Raw genomic sequence first — 24334 nt, 5'->3', positions numbered from 1 at the left:
TATAGCATGATAGGTCCACTTTAAGATTAGATTTTCTGTTTCACAGGGATTTAGTTACTGTTAAGTGTTTCTACACTTGGATTTGGGAATATGTAGGCTGTCCTATTTGTATAAAATCTGGAGCCATAACATTGATTTGTATCTTACCTTTGATAAAAGATCATGATAACTATCAGTGCGGCCACACTACCGATCACCACTATCACTGCAGCGACGACAGAGACGACCGACAGCGAGGAGGGGTCTGGATCAGAGCACACAAACATGAAGGGACATTAAGAAGATGGTGAATAAAATATGCTTTTATGTTGTGCATGTCAAATCAACAATGTAAGTATGGAGGGATTTGTCACTTCATATGGAACAGGCAGACAATGAGCTTGAAAGAAGAGCATAAGGAAGTGATCTGAACCAACCTGAGCAGATAAAGGAGCCTGGCGTGTTGAGACACTCCAAGTGTTGTGGGCAGACAGAAGTTTGCTCTTCACATTCGTTCATATCTGCAACAATCAGGAAGAAACACTTTAATCAGTGTTGGCTGCTTTTTCTCTTTAATGGCCAGTTATTCACAATTATTGCTAATTGAATGGACCTTAACGGTAGGTTGTTTTACTGATTTCGCTGTGGTTTTCAAGATCTAAAATGTAGTGACAAGTTGTGGTTCACATCTGAATCTTGACAACACCCTCAAACTATTTTGTTAGATATGATTTGGAACAAATAAACCAGCCCAATCCCAATCCCCCAATCTCTCGCCTAACATATTTATAGGTCACCAGTTCAGTCTCGGTACCTTGACATGTTGGGGGTGTGGGGCTCCACTGCTGGCTGTTTGGGTCACAGCTGATGGATGAAGATCCCAGCAGCTTGAAGCCAGTGTGACACTGAAACAGAATCACAGAGCCACAGAGAAGAGAGTAGCCAGACTGAATCCTGGGTATGGGACCACAGCTTGGATCTGAAAGAGAGAGGAAAGATCCATGTAAAAAAACAACACAAACCTGACACAACACAGTTATATTTTCCTCTTCCTCACCTGTGTCTGGTTCTTTCCACGGGCTGAGGTCGAGGTGGGTGATGAGCGGGTGAGAACAGGGCAGCATGTCCTCTGGCCTCTCGGTGCGTGAGAAGGGGTCAACGGGGACGTGATTGATGCGGCTGTTGTCACATATGATGCGGGACAGAGAGACGGCGTGGAGGTGTCTCCTCTGGGAGCTGCTGAACACTCCCTCCACCTCCCACCAGAACCTAGGGAGAGAAAAGACCGTTTCAGGTTTCTCTTTTTGCATCAAAATCAGAGGTGCAACACTTAGTTAATCAACAATAAAAGAATGTTGATATCAATTGAATTGTTAAAGTATTTTGTCATGCAAAAATGGCACAAATGCTGTTTTCAGCCTGTTATATGTGGAGATGTTTCTGTTTGTATCTGTTAGTTATTATATTTAAGTTCATATCTTTGGGCTTTGGATTAAGAAAACCAGACATCTAAAGAGATCAACTTGGATTTGGAGAACCTGGGATGGATATTTTGATGTGTTCTTGTCTTGTAAACATTGACTAATTAGGCTACAAAAGTAATTGTAAGATGCAGCCCTAATTTGAATGGTAAGTAGTTGGTTTCACCTGTCCCCGTCCCTCAGCGCTCTGAACTGTCTCGCCAGCAGGCAGGACAGCAGCGGTCCGACTCTTCCTCCGGGCAGAGCGGGCTCAGAGATCGCCCCCACCCACATATCAATGTTCTGCGGCGTCCCATACAGGAGCTGCAGTTTGTGAGCCAACGTGAAGTTTCCCAGGAGTTCTGCCAGGTCTGATGTGGTGTTGGGAACAGAGAGGCTGCAGGACTTCCTCCACGAGCCGTATCCTGGTGGGACAGGAAGTGAGGGGAGAGCTTTAAGTACAGGGGTTCAGGCTGTGACTAAGACCACCTGGACTAAAAGTCAGAATAACTTAATAAACTTCAGATATTAACTTTTGGGGCTAAAGACTAAAAATTGTTCTATAGCAAAGAGCATATATTTAAAAGGACGGTTTACCCAAAGATTTCAAAAATACAGAATATTTCCTCTTCCTTTTGATTTATTTATCCATCTAGATTTTTTGGGTGTGAGTTGCCTAATGCAAATGTCTGCTTTTACTCCAATATAATTGGACCAGATAATAATCTAATTAAAGGGCAATTTAAAAAAAAGCCGGTGCTCAAAGCATCAAAAGAATACAAATTAATACAAAATCAACCACAATATATCTTTCAGGATATCAAGACCTTGTTGTGAGCAGTTTCATGTAGGAACTCCTTTCTCTCTACCGAACTACACCCTTTGTTGAAATGTCTCTTAACCAGTCAGCAGGTGACATCGGTATGTTACAGTAACACTATACTGTGGCTGAAGTCATAAAGCTGGTACCAGGCAGGCCGTGATCCCGGCCCCTCTGCAGGTTAAGGGCCCCGAGGTCCAGAGGCATCCCCCCCTGAGCCTGAAACAGTCTCTCCGTCAGCTCCTCCACCATCATCTGCCCGGGGGTCTGCAGCTTGGCCGGAGACAGCAACAGACCACGCAGCACAGGGTCTATACCACCTGACACCAGGAGAAAAGATAGAAACAGACATAGTTAGTAAATTGTTTTTGGAGTTTGATAATAATAATAATAATAATAATAATAATAATACATGAGACTTATATAGCGCTTTACTAAAAACTCAAAGACGCTTTGACAGAGAATAAAAACAAGAGATAAACAAAAACAGCTTTTTTGTATGACAGCTTTGTATTTTTACCTTCCTGCACGACCCTCCAAGAGGCAAACAGTGAATGATGCAGTGGCAGCGGAGGATGCTGGGAGTTAGGGGTGTATCCCGGACCCAGCCTGGTCACCACTGGATGCACGGTGACGTGGGCAAAACGGAAAGCGGCAGCAGCGAAGGCGTTAGCGATGCTGGGATCCACCTCGGGGTCGTAACCCTCGTAGGGAGGCATCAGGCGAGACATGGTGCTCTCACCGAGGACCCGCGGGAGATAGTGCTCCCATGTGAGGATCTGGGAGAGAAAGGAAGTAGGTCAGAGGACTGGAAAATCCTGTAGTCTGAGGGGACTCGGTGGAGGTGGCTACCTGTTGGATGGCTCCCATGATCTTGCGGGCCTCCTGGTAGAGTGTGTCCGGGCTCCAGTGAGGGTTGAGCAGGTACAGCTCTCTGACCAGCCGGTTGTGCTCTCTCAGAAAGAGTGTGTGCAGAGCGATCATACCCAGGTGCTCATTCGCTCTGGAATCACCTGTGAAACATTCATCATAAACAACAGCTCCAGTGAAGCCAGCAGAGAACAGATAGCTCACTACTCAGTGGTCAAATGTAACAGTACGTTTACTCTAGTGGCTTATTTTCAATAGCTTCCATTTCATATGACCTAATGACTCCAAATCAATGCAGCACAATATTAATACACTTGACAACCTGTTTTTAATTGATTTTAGTCCACGTTTTATATCATATATATATACTTTTATATACTATAGTTTATTTTTACTTGCTTTCCATGTCATGTGACCCAGTGACTCCAAATCCATACAGTATATTATTACCTAATTTAACAAAAATGTTTTATATAAATATTTTAAATAATAAAAAATTCTTGCCTTTAGGTATGTTTCCAGTGTTCTTCTAATAAAATGTGTTTGTACAATTAAGTCATGACACATCAGTTATCAAAAAGATTGGTCAAATAAGACAAATGAATTATACACTTTCTAGCTAAACTTTTGATAACATGAGCAAGTTATCACAGAGGATATTTAAAATAATAACATTGGTTTTGTGTTATTTAAACGGTAATTTATCGATGGCCCCTAATTCAACCCAGTGGTTAAGAGTGAGGGCTTGGATGTGAGCTCACCATCTTCTGACTGCGCACAGTCTGTAAAACTGAGAAAGAAAGAATCTAAAACTAATTTCACCTCGGGTAAATTCACTCGCTCACCAGCTTGAAAGCAGGATGTGGTGTTCCCCTGGTGGCTGGATCTGTCCGATGCCCGAGAGCTGGAGGAGTTTCGGGGGCCGCAGGGGTCCAGATGAGCCTGCAGGCGCGGCAGGAAAGGCATGTAGGCCAGGTCCTGGTCTGAGTGCTGGGAGTTGAGGGTCATGGAGCCCAGACGACAGGAGCTGTTCCTCAGGGCCGAGGCCAGGCTGCTGGAGCTGCCGTACACCATGCTGGCGTCCACGAAGGAGGTGATGGCGTTGAGCTGCTCTCGGTGGCGGTAAGACGGGACACAGCTGGGAGCAGAGCGGAAGAAGGGCATGCAACTCTGGACCCCGTTGCGAGGATCTGACAGAGGGATCTGAGGAGAGAGGTTAAAATTTGTTATAGTTTATGAGGGGGAATCTAAAATGATTTTAAACCAAAGAAATATTCCTTTCATAGTAATGTAGAGTACTTGCAACCTCCGCTAAAGAGCATGTGTTCCTGGTTTGGTTAGTGTGTTTGTCAGCAGGATTACAGAAAAGGTACAGGTCCGAATTTCATGGAAATTGGTGGAAGGGTTGGGCATGGGCCAATGAAGAACCAATGCAACAAATGTAAGTTGTTTATTATTGTAAAGCACCTTCATTTGCACTTCGCTCCTATTTTAATTTTTTACTTTTAAGCAATTCATTGAATGTTTTCGTATCGGCATCCTTTTAGTATTTATACTGTATGTATACTTTGTATTGTATACGAGGAACATTGCAATAATTAAAATACTTATTTCAGTATGTCTACCGAGAATATTAGGCACACACATTTCTGTCAAGATCAATAAAAGTAATATTTTAAAATGAAAGACACTTGAGGAACATTGAAATAAATTAAATACTTACTGTATCTCAGTATGTGTATAAACGATATTACGCACAAATATTTCTATAAAAGTTCTATCTTACAAATACAATGAAAGATGTGTGACCATCAAGCCAAAGAACAAGAACACTAAGCAGCAGCTGTTAGGAGGGGCACCTGTATGGGGAAGCAGGGTGCGTCCCGGCTGCAGGTGCGTGTGCAGTCCGCTCCGGTCCTGAAGGCGGCAGTGCTGGGGCTTTGAGGCGTCAGCACCACGTCGTGGTCGATCCACTGACCCCACTCCACCAGCAGGTGGGACAGGGCCGAGTCCAGAGAGATGTTGTCGTTGTGAGTGAACAGAACCTCCTGAGACACCCTCCGCACCTGAAACAGAGACAGGAGTCAGAGCGGCTAACGGACAGAAGACGGCTGAGAGCAGCTGCAGGACTCTTACTGGAGGCAGAGTGGCGTTATTGTAGGTGTGCTGAGGGTCCCAGCCTTTGGGCACCCCCCACACATCCTCATACTCTGCAGGCAGCCAGCGGGAATATGGGATGTTTGCAGCCCCCCATCTGGGATTCTGTCTAAACAAGGACACGACAAACACAAAGTAAGTGATGGAAGAAGTATTCAGTACTGCACTGTGAGAATACTCCAATACAGTAAGTAACATTCCTGCCCTCAAAACATTTCCTAAGTAGAAAATAGTATTATCAACATAGATCAAATACACTTGAAAGTACAGTCTTCATTGTGCAGTACCATATTTCCTCTTTGTGTTTAAGAATGACACATAATGATTTTGGATAGTTCAATGCACAGGGATGCATCTTTTTTCTTTTGATCGCCATTTGTTTGGTAGTGTTGATGCCCTGCTCCAAACACCATGGTAAACTGCTATGGTTTATTTATTTTTTGGAATCCTGAAACTCTTTAGAAGACTTTTAGAAAACTCAATCCTTATCCAGACATAGACCTTGCTAAAAATCATATTCCATACTTTCCCACAGTATTTAAAACCTCTAAGGCGGTACTTTTTACTTTCCTTGAGAATTTACGCTTTATGCTATCTTTTGATTCTACTCTACTAAATGTTGAGAAAGTTAGATATTAGGTTCCTAGTTCTTTTTGCAGATTTAGAAACATAGCAACCTATTCATGACAGCACTGCTCTGTGACTATATGTTTTTCTTAAGCATTGACCTGTTGTTGCACTCTCCCGTGACGGACCTGTAGCGCTCGGACAGACAGTTGGACTCACAGCTGGGTCTCTGCAGCTCAGTGGAGCAGCCGGTCACCAGCAGCAGCTCCTCCATGTCCATGTCACTCAGAAGCTCTTTGGGAACACACAGTAAACACAACGCCCATGTCATAGACAGAATAACTTCAATATTTAAAAGGAATATCAAAAAAGAAGAAGCTGGTTTGAACTTGTTTGTAGTGGTTGATCAGATCATTTACTTTTGACTTATTGACCTGAGTGAGAAATACAGTAAGTAGATCCTCGACACAAACAAATACTGGCCTACATTTACACAAACTGGGGGCACTAAGGAACAAATTACCTCAACTTCTATTCAAATAGTCAGAGATATTTCTACGTGTAGTGTTGCTGCTCGGTACCCTTTGGGTCGGGCTGCACCATGGTGTGGGTGTACACCATCTCTCTGATCAGCTCCACCGTGTTGTCCAACAGCTCGGCCGCTCGGATCTGAGTCCTGGTTCTGGCTTCAGTCTGTTTGAACTGGGCCAGCAGGTCACTGGGTCTCAGAGCGCCTTCAGACAGAGACTTCTTCACCCTGGAAAAAATGTTTATACTTCATATTGGTGCCAACGCAATGACTTATAACCATAACATGAGATTTTTCCTAGGAAGTATTCAGATCCTTTACTGAGTTAAAAATACTAATATCACAATGTGAAATTAATCCATCATAAGTTAAGTCCTGCATTCAAACTTTACATAGGTAATAGTATTTAAGTATTATCAGTATTTATAGTAGGACACATATTGCAGAAATATGTTCCCTGTCAGTTTTTACTATTTTACATGTTGTTTTTTAATTTATATGACTGCTGTATCAATGTGTATTCTGATTTGCACTGCTGTAGATGTTTAGGTTTGAGCTAATTTAACTCCTTAAAATACAGCCCTGTTTTCACCTTTGTGACGATGCATTTAAAAGTATTCGCCCCTTAGCTGTAGTGGAATTAGAATATTAAGTAGCATTAAAAGTAAATACAAAAGTAAAGTATTTTGATTGCGTCCATAGAGTCATTTTTACCTTTCACTTGTGCGGGCGTAAGCAGCATCAGTCAGCTCGATGGCCCTCTGAAGAGCCTCCTTCACAAAGACAGATCCTGGATACACAGATCCTGACGCACCACAGAGGAAAACAAAGATTCCGTTAGAAAAAGCTCCTTAATATATTTGTGGACGCATCAGAAACAATCGAGCAGAAATCCTACCTGAGGTGTTGTCAAATACTCTGCTCAGTGAAGCACGCTCAGGGAAGGAGAGCAGGACAAGAGCCAGTCCAAGCAGAGAGACAGACACCTGAAACCAAAACGCAACTGACTGAATAACTCGAGAAACATCCTTTTTTGTTTAATAAAATTAAGAAGGAAATACAAATTAACTTACCATGAGTGCTGCCTCCATCTAAAACTGTTCGATCAGTGCAGAAGAGCTTCAAGAAATTAACCACTGCGCTGATTGTGACTCATATTGAGAGCCAACATTTGTGTGTGTGTGTGTGTGTGTGTGTGTGTGTGTGTGTTTGGGGGCTTCGAGGATGCCCTTTATACACTGGCAGCGGGGCCAACAGGTATGTGCAGAATCCCCTTATCTGTCCTCCTGGTGACAGGAAGGCAACATCAAACACTCGACTCACTGCCTCTACCTCATAACATTCAAATCAAATGTACTTCTGTCGGCCTGATGAAAACCTCTTGTCATTATTTGGATCATCTCAATCAAATTACACAATTCTACCCATCCCTCGAGAGAATACATCGCTGTAGCAGAGGACACAAACAAAATCTCGCGGTGGAAATATTGAATGTTGAAGCAAACTTAGGAGCACATTGTAAAGACTAAATTGTTATTATGAAGCCGCAACACATTTAAATGTCACAATGACATTCAGCACATTTTTGTATGGATTATTTTCCTTGCAATCTGATCGTCCCTGTGCCAGTGACACAGGACAGGTGGGTGAGCATCAGTGGTGGAATTTAACCAAGTACATTTACTCAAGTAACTCAAGTTTACTCTTCTTTATTTCAGGGCTAATATTGTACTTGTTATTGCATTACATTTATTTCATTGGATTAGTTACTATAGACTCTAGAGATTAACACTGTGACATATAGAAGGTATGAAAAGCTTATTTACTATGACAGTGTTGTAAAAAGAACACTACTGTACCTGACCCTGTATACAATACAAGATGAGCTCATTAATTCATTAGTTTTTTTAAATAAGTTGAATGCCAGCTTCTATTCTCAAAAGTGAGGATTTAACGCTTTTCCTGGGGTAGGTAATTTTGGAGAAACCAGCTCGAGTGCGCTAGAATTTGGAAATACACAGCCGGAGAAAATCTGCCACTTCCTTACAGAGCCCCTCCTCCAACACACATAAACGCGCACATAACCAATGAGGGCACGAGATAAGTTTGTGCACAGATGGAAGGCTGACAGGCAGGTAGGCCATCCAGTTATTTTAGTCGGGCCGGCTAAAATGATTGGTCGTGCTTTTTACAGTACTACGGCTTCCACAGATGAATTTTTTGTATGGATTTGTTCAGAGTCATTTCTCTCTAGGGCTCTGGATTTGTTGTCAAAGCACTTAAAATATTCATTGCTATCGGGATGTTAAGAGCATTCCATGGAATATAACAAAAAGTGTATCTCGAGCCGGTTTCTCAAACTTACCTACCCTACCTTTACGTTTGGAATATTAAATGGAGAAATGTTATCAAACAAGCAACTGAATTGATTAAACATTGAGGCCGTTGATCCATAACGAAAATAATTAGTTGCAATCCTGTATACAATAAATAGAAATTAGCTTAACCTCACAACTACAACAGTAAAATCCTGCTTATACATTAATACATGAGTAATGATATATATATAAGTATTAGTACAGTCAGGTGTCATTTCTCTGCATTGATTACTTTCAATATGTTCCTAAATATACACTCATACTTCTTAATACAACACATAAGCTATTTAACAGAGTGGTAATAGTACTTTTATCAAAGGACAGGAACTGAATACTTCCTCCATCACCGTTTAGACGAGGATTCGGGGAAATAAATGAAGAAACATTGATAAAGAAGAACATAAGAAAGTATAATATGTCAGAAATAAAGGTCAGTTAACTGGGTGTAGAGGATGTGACTCAGACCCGGTTGTGTCCAATGAAAGCCTTCAAATCTCAACAGTGACGCACCAGGCCGCCCCGTCCTGCCTTTGATGCTCCAGGTGTGAGATACCATCAACCGAGTCATAAGTCCCATTTCATTACCAAGTTATTAAAATTATCTCCACATTACCCATAATCCACTATGTGACGTTCAACATCTGAAATGTAGAAAATACTTTGTGTCCCGTTGAAGAAAATATAAGCACGGACGTAAAGGTTGATAAAGAGTCAGATCACATTCTTTTATAACCGTTTGATAACTTAAATGGTGCAGTAAAACTAAAGTCAGGAGCAGAAACATGCATTTTATATGACTTTAAAGACAAAAAATAAAAATAAATAAACAGTAAAAAAAAGAATATATCATTGTTTTACATTTTTATTACGGTTTGCGGAAAATAAACAAAAGCACACATTAATTAAGACATCTGCTGTTAAAATTGTGTTTGTTTTCTGCTCTTTACAGAAACTTAGTCGTGCATATTAATGACAAATATTTTGTTCTTAAAACATAACAAATTATAATAATCTTATAGACAGTTTTTATTCACATGGTGTTACCTGGTTAGTTCATTTTTAATATATAAAAACAGTTTTGATCAAAGTAAATCATAAAAAAAGTATCCGTGATCCAGCAGGTTGCGTGCCAATGTTCAAAGTAATAATACTGTTTATACTGGGAAGACACGTTCCTTCATTGAACTTGAAAGCTTTGACATTAATTACAGCGCATACATTGGGTTGCAGCTTCACAGCAGGTACATTTCAGTGTTGGTTATGTTGTTTAGAGAAGCTGCAGCTGTTCTTCAGTTAGGCGTGCTGAGACCACAGGAACCGATCGCAGCGCTCCAGCATCGTCTGGATCATCGCTCTGAAACAAAAACTAAATATTTAGAAATGCAATACCTCAAGATGAAGAACAGCCAAATGAAACTGATTCTCTTTCATTGTAGAAGAAGCAGTTCCCGAGCTGTCCTCTCATACTTCATTCACACATTTTGGTTCAAAATCTACATATCACAAGGTGATTTTTAGACTCAATTGATTACTGTCAAACACATTACATTTGATTTAGCAGTCAGTTTTATCCAAAGCAACTTACAATAAGTGCCTTTAACCATGAAAAAGCAGGATTCCTCCAAGTATTAGCTTCAAATAAGCCAATCCTCTCTGAGTGCTTCCTAGCGAACAGATCATTAAAAAAATTAAATTCTATATATTTGCCAAGGAACAGTCAAAACAGGTGGGTTTTCAGTCTGCCACAGAAGATGTGCAGGCTTTCTGCTGTCCTGATATCAGTATATTCCACCATTTTGAATTCAGGATAGCCAACGTGACATTTTGATGTGGTACCTGAGTCACACATGGTGAACGAGTAGCGAGCTGATTGGTCAAAGCAGAGAGATGAGCAAATGAACACATTTCCCCCTCCTACGCACGCCGAACCACTGAACCTTTTTAACCCTGCGCTCTTCAAGAGGCGCATTTAATAATATTGCTAAATGGAAATAATAATCAGTAATTCCTGACTGACCTCTGCCTCTTCTCAGTCACTCTCAGCAGCTCACAGACCAGTTTGGAGTGGGGCGAAAGGTCGAGCTGCACCCCGCACTCCTCCAGGACGGCCATGGCGCGGTCAGGCCCGGCGCAGCGAGCCAGCATCAGGGTCAGGGTCTCCGGGCTCATCTTCCCTCCACAGTCGTCTGAGCCGTTGGACCAGCCGCTCCCATTCACACCGGTCAGCTGATCTGAGTCTGATGCCCCGCTGCAGCGCTGAGACAACCGGATCAACAGCTTCCACTCCTCCAGGGTCTGAGGCTCCACCCCTGGACAATAACAGCGGGACAGGACAGACATTAGACTATCATGGGGTTTTATGTTTCAAACGTGTCAGTTAGTTTCATTAGGGTTGTTTCTTTGGGGGATGAGTGCCCATAGGGTCATTCATAAAAAGGATTTCTACTGATGTATGACTAGATTCTTAGTGTAAAAAAGGATGACCATTGTTTGGACCAAGCAACAGCAGGGCTTAAGAGAAAGAAACTACGTTATATTTTGGTAGACTAGGTTATCTAGAATGTTTATTATACTGTAGTATGATAAATAATAGTATTGAATCGTTTTCATTGAATAAACTACACACGATAACGATGACTAAATATCATAAAAACTAACAAGGACATTTGACAGGACTGAGACTACATGAACGATTGTTGACCAGATGTATGCTGCTGTTATGAACTCTCCTTTCAGCCAATTGGAAATAATAATTGTGATTCTGTGTGAAGGTTTTACCACCAGCTTCCTGCAGCAGGCTGATGTCATCCAGCCGGCAGATGGCGGAGAACGCCTCGGTGCGGCGCTGCAGCTCACAGCAGAGCGAGATGTAGCCCGTCCAGTATCTGCACACACACATTAATGCATGATGTCAAAAAGCTAACTTCAAAACAAAAACCAGCAAAAAAAATGACTTTGGAAAGTTAGAAGTACCCGTGACTGCGGCACGTCTCCGCCATCTTCTGCTTGGAGGACAGATCTGCAGGAAGGCGGATCAGGAGAGACAGGAGGCGTCCGTAACCCCAGCTGAAACAGTGAGAGTGCCACCTGCAGCAGGAGTCACATATTTATTAATAAACTTCACTTTCACTTTATTTTTGTAGAAGAAGTGAAATGTACACATGATAGTAACTAGGTCCATCTTACACTGGAAACCTGCTCTTTAAGTGAATGTTAAAAATGAATAATCCTAAATCTATTTTGACATTTTCCACACACAAACCGGACCAACCTGGGCTCTCCATCGGGAGTCAGCGTGTCACTGCGTTGAGGTGCATCGTGGGTAAGTGCCAGCTCCAGCCAATCCTGTCTGAGTGATTCTGGTTCAAGAAGGGACTGCAAAAATGACAACCTAAGGAAGAAATATCAAATTCAGCAACAAGGGGAGTTCAAAGTCTTTAACAAATAGATGAAACTAAATGTGCACCTGTCCTCTTCAGTTTGAGATTGGACCAGATTATCCAGGTATGCCAGGAAGTGGCTTTGCTGAGCCATGGTCATGATATCAGCAGGAGTTACCGTGGGGTAAAACTGGGTAAACGAGCGCACAGCCGCCTCCCCGTGCTTCTCATACAGCCTGGATGACAACAGATAACTTGCTTAACAAGAAGACGTCACTGTGATATAAAGTACGAGTTGATAAAAAATAAATGTGTGTACTGACCTGTGTAAGTGAGCGAGGAGAGGGGGGGCACTGCAGGGCTGCAGCTCTCTCAGACTGCGCAGAGACCTCAGCAGATCTCCTCTCTGAATCACCTCCACCACCTTACTGTGCTGAGTGACATCTACAGAGAAAGACAAATACATTTTGGATTGCAGATACAAGTGAATACAGTATTCTCTCACTACCTCAGAATCAAACAGAGAAATATCACTATTAGAATATTCACCGGGTGTAGAATGTAAAAATGGAAAGACCCAGCCATGTCTGTGAAAAGCAATACCTGGCTATTCCAAAGCAAAGAGTTTTCATAAGAAGTAATAATGTTGGACATAAAAACACATTCACAATCATAGACTGGATTCTCTGTTTTAAAAATGGCTGAATGAATGTTTATTATTGCTCAACTGATTTCTGGCATTCAAGGACTATCTTTGAATAATGAGGATAATTTTTTTTAAATAACATATTACTTTTACTTTTCGCTCAATCAACTTTTTATCCCCCGACTAGAGAAATTGTTCAAATGTTACGAAAAAAAAAACCATTGTTTTTGTTGGGCTGGTGCAAAGCTACGAGACACTTGCATATCAAATCAGGATTTGGTCACTAAAATACAAATGATTTTCAAAAGCAGAGCAGAAGCCCACTATGTTGTTGCTTGTTGAAGTGTGTTCTCTTTATATTATCTACGTTTTCTTTCTTTATGCGTGACATTTGAATTGTTAAAACGAAATACAGAAAAATGAGTTAAAACCACAGATTTAAGGAGAAGCTTCTGACCTAGCATGGCCTCGGTGAAGGAGCGTTGCACCTCGGGCTGCTCCTGGTGACACAGCAGACACATCCTCCTCACGCGCTCCTGGTCCAGCAGAAAGAAGTAGCGGCGCAGGAAAGGTATGCATCCCAGAGCTGGTTCATCCTCCTCCTCCTCCTTCCTGAAGCAGCTCAGCTCCGTGTAGAGCGTGGCCAGCTGGTTGAGATCGGCCAGGAGATCCGTTGGTACAGCTTTAGGAGACGCCACTCGGACCGGATCTGGACGAGTCTCATTTGAAACTTCATGTTCTTTCTCAGAGGAGTCACACCGGTCCTCTTTTTCTCCGAGCTCAGGAGGACCCTCTGTCTTCTCCTCTGTCAAGCTCTCTCTTGGTTCACCTGACGACAAGGAAGACTCCCCTTGTTGCTCTGAGCAGGCGTTTAGATAATCCCAACGCTCTTCTCCGAGACCATCTGTTATTGAATCACCTGCAGCGGCTGACCCGTGATCAGCAGGTCCGAGGATTCGCTCCAGCACCACCAGCCACTCCAGCAGAGTTTCCCCCAGGCAGTCCGGGTCCAGCAGCACCAAAGGATCTTGAATCTGGGAGCTTATTTAAAACATATTTTTTAATGTAAGTTAAAAAGAGGCTGTGAAGTAATGCAATCTGGATTCTATCAAAAAGCTGGGCCGCACTTACATAGCTCGCTCTGTCGCGGACCGAAGTTCCTGCATGTCGGACTCTACGGTCGGCATTTCATCATAAACTCTGATGACAAATATAATTCACTTTACTTGATATAGTGTTTTCAAAACAAGCTAATACTCCACAGCTTGTCCTAAAGACAAGTAGAAACATTTGAGAGGACTTATTTCTCATAGTCTCAGAAAAGTGGTTATAGTCCACGTGTTCAGGTCTTTACTCACTCATTGTCCATTTCCTCTGAGAACGAAGTTGTGGCTGAGATGTCTGCCTGTCCGCCCTCTCTGAATTCAGTCCGCTGCCAGAGCTCAGAGTTCATCTGGAGGGTGTTGATCTTCTCCGTTGTCTTCTTAACAAAACTAGAAACACTGGAAACAACAATGACTGAATATTAGAAAACAACCCTTCATAATATTACATTAGATGAGATAACACTCAGAAAGGAAAACAGAACGACAAACGTTTTCACATGAACAATGGGTGTGGTGCTTGGAAATGAAACCTGCCACACGCTTCTCCACAGATAAACAATGTTCATTTAAAAATAACTAGATGTGCGTGTTCAATGGAAAGAGGAAGTGATACGCCTACGAGCACAGCTGCACTAACAATTATAGTGATTGTAGGCGTTTCAATCCTCATTACAAAAAATACATTTGATCATTTAGTGTTGAATACAAATCTAAGATATCTAATGTGTTGCAGCTCCATGTCTGTATTGCTGCTGTGACACAAGAACATTTAAGAAAACCTCATTAAACTATTGAATAATACAAATGAAAAAGTGCATAAGAAACATTAATACCTAAAAGAATAACACTCAAAAGGAGATACATTTTGTTAAATAAGCAACATAAAATAATTAAACCGTGAAGAAGACTGTAACCAGCTTTATCTTAAAATGTACACTTGTCTATGTTTTTATGTCACCGTTAAAAAGCAATCTGATTAATTATTACTAATGCTGTCAAAATTATCGCGTTAACGGCAGTAATTAATTTTTGCAATTAATTGCGTTAAAATATTTAACGCATTTAACGCATGCGCAGAATGGCCCGCCCCATACATCCAACCAGTGGCAGCGCCAGGGTATGGCTGGGCTACAGCCATACCAAGAAATGGCTTAGCCCCACCATGAAAAATGATGTTAAAGTAAGCAAAATAAAGTCCGCCAACTCTCGCGGAGTAAATTGCACAGACAGCAGTTAGTAAGATTGATTTCAGTTGCCACTTGTCTGGAAATACCGAACACTAGAAACGGTTTTGAAAACTTTTGTCACGTAGTGGTCGTCTTCTCAATAGAACATCTTTGATAATGTCTTCTGGCCAATCAGAATCAAGATAACGGCGTGGGGTTGTTGCAGGAAGTCCCGACGGAGAATACTTTTGCTGTAGTACATCTCTATACATCGATATAACATTACGTGTTGATAGAAATCAACACGTAATGAAATAAGACCCCACGGTTTGATGATTGATAGGTGTGTGGGCTGTCTTTCATTTTGACACACAGAACAATGTTATAATAAACATACATACATAATGTATGTTAAATGGATATATATCCGCCTTCTTTCATTTATCTTTCCATTCCCACAACAATATACATAAATAAATGGCATATTTTGGAAATAGTTCGAATGGTGATTAATCATGATAAATTAATTTTTAAGCTGTGATTAATCTGATTAAAAATGCTAATCGTTTGACAGCCCTAATTATTACACGTGTTTGAACTTGCAAGCACTCTGGACCTTTTTGCGCATGATGTTAAAGTACATATGATAATGAGAAAGTAATAAAAAGTATCAACGCATATGATCTGAAAGGTAGTCTGTGAGTATGTCTGTCCTTTACGTCTCTGCATGTTACCTGTCTTTGACGGCCTGCAGTGCGATGCGGGGGGGTTTGGGGCGAAATGAGAGGGGGAGGTGGAACTGCAAGCCTGAATCGGATCGCTCGGCCTCCACTCGCTCAGCGCTCTGAGGATCTGAAGGAAGATGTGGGCAAGAGCCAGAGGACAAACACAGATGGATGGATACTGCAGGGGAACGATGGAAGGCAGAGGACATGACGCAAGCAGATGGAGCAGAGGAGCCAGACACCACTCAAGAGCAAACGTAAATTAAATGCTGCACAATGTAAAAAAAAACAAAAGGGTGATTTATGTGTGATGCAATGGAACAGACAGGAAACGTGATGTTATTAACAGCGTGCCAAAGTAAAGGTTTTACTGGCAAAGCACATCAGCCGGCAGAGTGATCGTTTAGCTCTCAGCAGGTTCAGAAACAGCAACACTTTGATTCAATTATTGTGTGTTTCAAAAAATGAAAAGCAGTGTCATCTTAGTGGCAAACATACAAGACCGTTTTTGAATTATTATAGATTTATTATTATGGCAATAGAGATAAAGTCAAAGAGTCAAATTCATTTCAAATGTTTTTAATAATACATGTTTTAGCAGCAACAGATGCTCAACATTACAAATATCTAATTTGGCTTTATATTGAGGTGTTTTAATAGAGTAGTAGATATGAATCTGAAAGTAACTTCACTCTTTTTCTAACGAAAGTAAGAAGAGGCAGAAAAGAAGTTTGTTCCTGTGCAGATTAAAGAAAAAGTAGAGGTAAACAAGAAAGTGTTTTTAGGAAGAAGATAGTCGAAAACTGGTTTCCATGATTTTCATTGTTACAAGAGTTTGTTAGCATGTCCAAAAAACTCATACTGGTAATTATAATAATACAATTATTATAACTAGTTTTAATCAGTTATAATAACATTTGAAAACGACCTGTTCATTCAGAAAATGTGTCAGCTCTTAAGGTGGCAGTATCGAAAACCACTCTGAATTCTAATAATCCCTTTCTTTATTTCTATGTATGTTTAACAGGCAGCTGCCGTTCTCTTACCTTGATCCACCTGATCCTCCTCCTGCACAAAACTGAACTCTTTGAGGCGCTCCTCCTCGGACGCTGACTGGTTGATGATGGAGCTCGTCTCCTCCTCCGACTGGCTTCCTCTGCGGCTGATCACACGATAGATCCCACAGTCCAGGACGTTGAAGCTCTCCTGGATAATGATGATATCAGCAAACCCATTGATTACAGACAAATAAGCAGAGGCTGCATGCTTGAGTCATAATGAGCTAATAGAAAATCCATGTATTGAAGGAAAGTATACAAAGCATGATGTTAGTTTGATGTGGAATTATTCTGGATGCAAAGACTGAAAGCTGGTTCTAACCAAAAGTGTGTCGTTTAGAAAGTTGGATGCTTAGCTTTAAATTTCAAGATTGCAGTTAATCATCTGCAGGGAGTAAATGTAACTCACGTGTGAGGAGATGCTGCTCCTACGGCTGCTGGAGGCCGAGTCCAGAGGCTCCAGTTTGGAGATGACTTCCTCCAGCTGGACACACAGCTCGGGGTGTGTGCTGGAGCTGAGCTGAGACCTGAGGTGCTCCAGGCGGTCGATGGGAATTGATTTCCTGGCCTGAATTAAAAACAGGAATCATGATGAGCAAGGCTTCTTAATACTTTATCATCACCAGGGTTCATACACTTTTTCACTAATGATTTTCAATGACCAAAAAAATTACTCTCTCAGCGGTACCACTGAAAATTGTTTATTTTAACATGGAACAGGAAAATAAGGACTGCATATGAAACATGTTGTGCCTATCTATCGAAAAAAAAATCAAATAGTTGGCTTACTAGCTTCTACAGGCTAAATCCACAAAAATCTCTCACCAGCAAAATACCTCGACAGTTAAATGCCATTTTAAGTTTCATTACTATACGATACAGTATTTATTATCATTATAGCATTACTATTTCGACGATTAGATAAAATGTAAATTATATTTGATGCAACTTTAGTTACATTTCCATGACTTTTCCAAAACTTTGGGAAAAATATTGTTTTCCATAACTTTTCCAGGGCCTGGAATTTGCATTTTGAATTTCCATGACTTTTCCGGTAAGAACCCTGCATCACATAGGGAGATCTTACTTCGATTATAATACATCTAGGTAAGATACAACATTTCTAAAATGCTTGATTTACTTTAAACTGAAATGATGGTGCCTGATATGTCCAAAAATTCTAAAAACATCAGTCCTGATCATGAGTACCACACATGTGTTAAATTTTCATGATGTTTAACCTTTTAAATTAAAAAATGTTATGAAACTACGCCACACACTAATATAATTATTGTATGTATACTGAGTGCTAGGGGTATTTTATTCTCACAGTCTGGAAAATGATTAGCAACAACATTATTTTGTTTACATCACATGTCACTTGTTAGACGCTTTTATCCAAAGTGACTTACATACTCAATACCGTGGGCAATCCCCACAGGAGCAATTTGGGGTGAAGTGTCTTGCCCAGGGATACAACGACATGCTGACTGCAGTGGGGTTTGAACCTGTGCCCAACGCACTAACCCACTGCGCCAAACGCCTAAATACATTACAATTTTTAATGGGTCAATTACCACGATTATCCCTTCTTAAAGATGTATTACAAGTGTAATAATGCTAGCAGGAGCCATAACTAGCACATGGCAATTGTTGATTCTTCTTTTAGTCAGGCCATGTTAGGTGAGACAGCTTTACAGGTACATTCTGCTTTATCCTTGTAAACACAGGACGTAATAAGAACATTAGCCAGATAAGACCTTGAATCTAGGTTTCTCTGTTCACAGAGAGCGGGGGTCTCACCCTGCTGCTGGTGACTGTGTGCTGGAACATACAGCAGACCCCAGCCGCCAGAGGCCAGGACTCCCTGCGCAGCAGACGCTCCACACAGCGCTCAGCAGACAGCAGCGAGAGGTGGGACAGACGCCCGCTGCCATGGAGACAGAAGAGCTCGTTGCGGTAGACTGCAATATTAACCAAGTCTGCAAAATAAAAAAACAGGATGGATCAATTCACACTAAAGTAAAGACAGGAACAAAAGGTCAGTATAATCAACCGTTACTTTTTTAATATAAACCTTTATTGAACAAGGACCATGCATAAAAATACATTAATCTAAAAAAGAGAAGAGATGCTATATGCCAGATTAAAGCTAAAAACTCATTTCCATCTGGAGTCACTGGGCAAGTACACGCATAACAATCAACCAACGTTACAAATATCTCATAATGCTGATCATCACACTAACAAATAAAACAGATCAAATACAGATCTAAGAATGACTTTTGGTCCTACTTCCACACAACACAACAGTTCATGAATTCAACATTTGCTTCACCACTCCAAAGGATTGTTGGTGGTATTTGAGGAGGAAGCAGGATAAGCACACCTTTGACTTCAGTCCACAGAAGCACTTGTCCGTTCTGAGGTGTGAAGATATAAATTGCCGAGTCAGTCCAGGTCAGCAAGTTCTGGTCTCTATAAATAAAAGTAAAGTGTACAGTTTGTCAAGTGAGTGAATAAACAATAATGGGAGGGTTTTCTTTTTGATGTCGTCTAGTGTTATCAACGCACTTGTTTAATCAATAATATGCATGTGGTAAAACAAGTGATCGACAAGCCTAAAAACTAAGATAGGCAATATATAAATAATATTACCCAAAGTAAAGCAGTTTAGTGAAGGCGATTGACTGCGGACTCTTCTGTGCTGGGTTGTAATGTGGCTCATCTCTGCAGGAATGTAAGACAGTTAGTTGTTTGGCCAATCAAAGAAGAACATTTTAAAGCAGGAACAATCATGACCTGTAGGTGATGAGAGGGAGAGGAGGACAGGCCAGGGTCTGTTTGAACTGATGGGTGCTCAGAACCTCTCCATTGAAGCTGGCCTCCCATATTCGAGACCCCGGCCGGGCGGAGTACAGCAGGGGGGGCTGTCCAACCAATAAGCCCCTGTTCTGAGGGTAGAAACACGCTCCATACTCTCCATCACGCTCCTTAGATCCAACACGCCAAAACTTCTCTCTAGAAAAAGAACACAAAAGGGATTCCTTTCAGGAGTCAACCAAATGATCAACATTGGCAACATTTTGCCAGAGCCCAATCTTAAGCCTGCCACTAATATTTGATATAGAATACATTACAAATACATTTTAGAAAATAGTGCTAATGTCTATCCCGATATCTTACTTATATTTTAATATGTATTGTTTTCCCCGAAATGCAGATATATTTAGTTTAATATGATACAATACTGAAAAAAGCCGACGTCTCCATATTTGAGAGCCTGAAAGAGCATTTTTTGCATTAAAAGGAAAACCTTGGCTGAGGGTCTTTTCCACTAAAGAGACGCAGCTGTGGTGGTCCTCACCTATCTGTGTCACAGAGGTAGCAGCGGCTCAAGGAAGACACCAGCAGGCGGCCATCTTGGTAGCCGAGCTGAACCACTCTGGAGTCCACAGTGGTGACGGTCTGAACAGGGAAGATAACGAATGTTGACCCCTAGACACAAAGAAAACAATATCAAACATGTATGGTATCTGTATAAATCAGAACACAAATTCATTTTGACTTTACAACACAATGTTACAGAACAACCACTAGAATAGTATAATACTATTAAGGACCTTATCGTTTTCTGGAACTGTGCAGAAACACTGACTTTATTAGAAGAAAGGTTCAATGTTTTGAAATGTTGATTTAGAATCAGAATCAGAAACAGGTTTATTACCAGGTAGGTTGACACGTACGAGGAATTTGACTCGGTGTCGTGGTGCATACATAAAAGTAAGACAAGAATGAAAAACACAGGTAGAGAACTAGAAAAATATAAAAAAATATAGTAAAATATAACAGTATTTACATTGCAATGGAATGGAATAAGAAGGAATAAAATATGGAATAAAAATCGGCAGTAATACAAAATATTGTTGTACATTATGTGCATTAATGTAATACATAGAGTCTGCGTTGTGGCTGAGAGTTTGCATGTCAACATTAAGAATGATGATTTGACCTATACAGCCTTAAGCCATTCACACACAAACAGTTGTTGTGAATCAGCAGCCACTAATACCTTGCCCAGCTTGGAGGACCCCGCACGCAGAAAGGACACCTTGCCTCCCGTGTCCCCGACGAACACTCTGAGTGTGCTTGTGTCCCAGCAGAGGGACGTGATGGTCTGGCCTCTGTGCTCCCAGGAGACACTCACTCTCTCCGGACGACCCCTCCGCTCCAGCTGCAGCTCCCACACCACCACCAGACCCTGACTGCAGCAGAGACACACACTGAGAACAATACAGGCGACACCAGACACAGAGATAGTGCTGTATGTGAGAGATATCTTTATTTCATGGATAGACTCTCACCTTGTTGCAATCGCGATAAAGTCTTCATCATGAGGGCAACAAGCCACCTGAGTAATAGATCCCTCCTGAAGAAGAATGCACCAAGGGTTAGGAGTTACAAGAAATACAAATAAACTAACATTGTATTTTCTTTTTGTGTAGCTGTGACAGAAAAAGAGTGAACTCTGCATTTTTGCACAAAGCCCCTGGGTCACATATTACCTTGTGGGTGAGGATGAGCCTTTGTTTCCAGCCCTCCTTCTGGATCAGGTGCAACCCTCCTGCTGATGTTCCTAATGCGAGCCACTTCCTTGAGACTGCCAAACAGGTACACTGAAAGAAAGAGTACATAGACTTTAATTTTCTACATTGATGAATGTGCAATTTATTGGTTATAAGGCCCGTCCACACAGCGGCGTGCGTTGAAGCTTGCCGGCGGGCGTGTCTGAAACGCAACCAACAACCAATCACATGAATCTCCCGCCCCTGACACACAAGCAGCGGTTTGATTGGCTAGAGCTTGTACTGGCATATGATTCGATTGGCTGACGCTTCTGCCGAGGCTTCAAAAGTTGAACATTGCTCAACTTTTGCAGCGAGCCACGCCCATGGCTTGGCCACGCCAGCAAAGCTCCGCGTCGCTTCCCACAATGCAGTTCGGCGAAAAGTGACGTCACCTCATTCAGAGTGAATGGTGAAGCTTTCAACGCATGCCGCTGTGTGGACCGTGTGTAGTCACTTCTCAAAAGCCAATCTGACGTTTTCAATCCTCTAAATATTCTTCTGCCCTCAAGGTCTGTTAAGGGATGTTGGGTTTTTAATGTATGATAATGAATAATAAACCACTATAAATCAATTATAAAAAAGGTAAACCCAAAAAAGTGTATCCCTACTACAAATATATTAAGAACTCTCAATACTTGTTTAGGAGAAGGAAAGAGACTGTTTCAGATGCCATTGAGTATTGGCAGATACTCAAGGTTATGGTATAAGAGCCGTTAATATTGATTATGTGTGATTTTACCATAAAACTCAGACATGTGATGGTAAAACCTACCTTTAGCCTGCCAGAGTCTAAACGGAGAGCAGACAGAAGCGGATCGAGGCAGTCAAACTCTGCCAGGACATGACTGTGGTTCTCTGGCACAACTGGTATCAGAGGCATCTTCACTGCTGATCCTTTACAACTGGGAGACAATAAGACAGAAAAGTATGACAAATGTGGGCTGCTTCAGAAGTCACTGCTCTGCTCCCTTGCATACCTCGGCCCTCAGCTGCGTCACATCATATGACTTTCAGCGGTGCACCTACTTTCTCAAATTGACCAGTCATGATTTCACTTTACACCGTCTCCATTCTGGTAAAAACATGTTATCATCTCTAGTGCAGCAAAACTGTTGTTCAAGTATCTGCTGTCCTGGAAGTCTCAGTTAATTTTGAAAGAATTGTTTTTTACCAGGGCGCCATTCAGCTCAAAATCCAACACAATGTAGTTTGGCTTTGATTTACTTTTAAATCCAACATATGAGGAAGCAGAACAAAAACTGCAGATCATTTGAATAACTGTAAAAACCATCAGTGTGTTTTCTACATTTAAAAAAACACGTAGAAAACAAAAGGACAGAACATAATTGCTCCAGAGCATTTATGTTGACAAATATTTCAAAAGAAGGTGAGAAGAAACAGTCACCTCTGAACTCTGTCTCTGTATTTGTTAACACTCTAATGTCTGCTACATGAAGGTATTGATGGTTAAAGATGTGCTGATCAGACCTAAGGAAAATGTACACTCATACCGGCTCAGTCCCTGACTCAAAATGATTATACGAAAGAGAAAGATACAACACAAACCGTCTCCATGTAAACTGGGTCTTAATCAGAGTCAGAGATGTTGTTAACTGTATTGCTTCTTTTGCTCGTTATTAGGGATCTGAGTACCTAATCCAACACTGATTAGAAGTAGCCTACAAATCCTATGGTAAAAACCCAACGAGAGTACCTTTAATGTGTTAACTATAACGGTTAACCAATGTTTACTTACTTAGAACTACCAGAGTGTAGAAATACTCTTTTACAAGTCAAAGTCCTGCAATCAAATCGTTAAAGTACAAAAGTATTGGTATCAAAATATAATTAAAGTTCCAAAAGTAAAAGTACTCATAGTGCAGACCAGCCCATTTCAGAATAACATAATATAATAATATATATTATATGTTTTGATTATAAATATTGATGCATTCAAGTGTTATTAAAGCTGGTAAAGGTGCAGCTAGTTTGAATGACTTTGTATACTGCAGGCCGGGTAACTTGTGAATTTTGCTCCAGATGTAACTAAAGTCTTATTTAAGGGTTGATTATTTTTCACATATTTAATACAAATCAGCAAAGTAATTACATTTTATTAAATGAATGTAGTGAAGTAAAAGTACACAATTTACCTCTGAATTGTAGTGGGGTAGAGGTAGAAAGTAGCAAAACATTGAAATACTCAAGTAAAGTCCAAGTCCCTCAAAAGTGTACTTAAGTAAAGTACATCTACTTTCTATTAACCCTTACTTTAATCCAGTATACCTTAGTGTAAGTGAGTGAAACTAATTAAGTCAATCACTGTCGGGCTCCTTATGGTAGTTGTTAATAAAATGTCTACAATTCATTCAGTTGCTTTCCGAAACTAAAAAGGGTCGTCTGTCTGCCATGCATCACGAGACATGTCTGCTGACACTAATGCTAACGTTACCATCAAACTAATGGACCCAGAAATACATAACACAATATTATAAGAACGACATGGCTTTGTTAGGTATAAATAAAGGTTTCTTCAAAGTAAGATACATCTGAAGACTGTTCAGTGCGCTAACTCGCCTCTGTATTTACAATAACAAGTTAGCAAACATGCTAGCTGGCTAAGATAGTGATGTAGGGACCACGTATGGTTTTGTCATTAAAAACTCACCAAATGTCAGGAGAAACAGCAGTGTTTCCGTCTACAGATCCAAACCAAAATCCCGTCACAATGCTGGGTTTCTTCACTTTTTTCTGTGGAAAGACAGCGGTGAGTCTCACGCCTGTGTCCGCAGCCAGGCGACCTGTCCCGGCTCAGCTGGTGACTTCCTGCTGGAGGCTTTATCACAACCATTGTTGAGAAGTCCA

General features: G+C 41.2%; 2 protein-coding genes across 3 annotated transcripts in view; both read right to left on the bottom strand.

Moving 5' to 3' along the window:
• epx (eosinophil peroxidase) overlaps nucleotides 1-7583 on the bottom strand; it is a 9336-nt gene extending 1753 nt beyond the window's left edge. The window contains exons 1-16 of the mRNA XM_079683573.1: nucleotides 7456-7583; nucleotides 7281-7368; nucleotides 7097-7187; nucleotides 6435-6610; nucleotides 6015-6147; nucleotides 5266-5395; nucleotides 4989-5195; nucleotides 3975-4332; nucleotides 3112-3272; nucleotides 2780-3038; nucleotides 2409-2579; nucleotides 1627-1864; nucleotides 1037-1248; nucleotides 794-958; nucleotides 417-500; nucleotides 148-244 (exon numbers count right to left, since the gene is read on the bottom strand). Coding sequence (XP_079539699.1) covers nucleotides 148-244; nucleotides 417-500; nucleotides 794-958; nucleotides 1037-1248; nucleotides 1627-1864; nucleotides 2409-2579; nucleotides 2780-3038; nucleotides 3112-3272; nucleotides 3975-4332; nucleotides 4989-5195; nucleotides 5266-5395; nucleotides 6015-6147; nucleotides 6435-6610; nucleotides 7097-7187; nucleotides 7281-7368; nucleotides 7456-7473 — 2588 coding nt within the window. The 5' untranslated portion in view covers nucleotides 7474-7583. The remainder of the gene's footprint in view (nucleotides 1-147; nucleotides 245-416; nucleotides 501-793; nucleotides 959-1036; nucleotides 1249-1626; nucleotides 1865-2408; nucleotides 2580-2779; nucleotides 3039-3111; nucleotides 3273-3974; nucleotides 4333-4988; nucleotides 5196-5265; nucleotides 5396-6014; nucleotides 6148-6434; nucleotides 6611-7096; nucleotides 7188-7280; nucleotides 7369-7455) is intronic.
• A 2023-nt stretch (nucleotides 7584-9606) lies between these two features.
• hps5 (HPS5 biogenesis of lysosomal organelles complex 2 subunit 2) lies at nucleotides 9607-24297 on the bottom strand. Of its 2 annotated transcripts, XM_079682778.1 has the most exons (24): nucleotides 24138-24297; nucleotides 22242-22371; nucleotides 21407-21517; nucleotides 21206-21270; nucleotides 20914-21106; nucleotides 20209-20339; nucleotides 19644-19862; nucleotides 19500-19571; nucleotides 19231-19319; nucleotides 18645-18823; nucleotides 17251-17409; nucleotides 16830-16989; nucleotides 15793-15910; nucleotides 14145-14288; nucleotides 13918-13986; nucleotides 13706-13827; nucleotides 13244-13615; nucleotides 12464-12584; nucleotides 12227-12376; nucleotides 12032-12151; nucleotides 11734-11847; nucleotides 11539-11645; nucleotides 10778-11069; nucleotides 9607-10114 (listed from the first exon to the last, which is right to left on the bottom strand). In XM_079682778.1, the coding sequence occupies exons 2-24, from the start codon at nucleotides 22347-22349 to the stop codon at nucleotides 10054-10056; spliced, it is 3276 nt and encodes a 1091-aa protein (XP_079538904.1). In that variant the 5' UTR covers nucleotides 22350-22371; nucleotides 24138-24297; the 3' UTR covers nucleotides 9607-10053. The 2 variants fall into 2 exon arrangements, with proteins under 2 accessions (XP_079538904.1, XP_079538903.1); XM_079682777.1 differs by having other exon boundaries at nucleotides 13244-13827.
• Between the last annotated feature and the right edge of the window lie 37 nt (nucleotides 24298-24334).

This window comes from Notothenia rossii, assembly GCF_949606895.1.
Source record: "Notothenia rossii genome assembly, chromosome: 5".
Lineage (NCBI taxonomy): Eukaryota > Metazoa > Chordata > Actinopteri > Perciformes > Nototheniidae > Notothenia > Notothenia rossii.
This window is presented reverse-complemented; position numbering and strand designations above follow the sequence as displayed.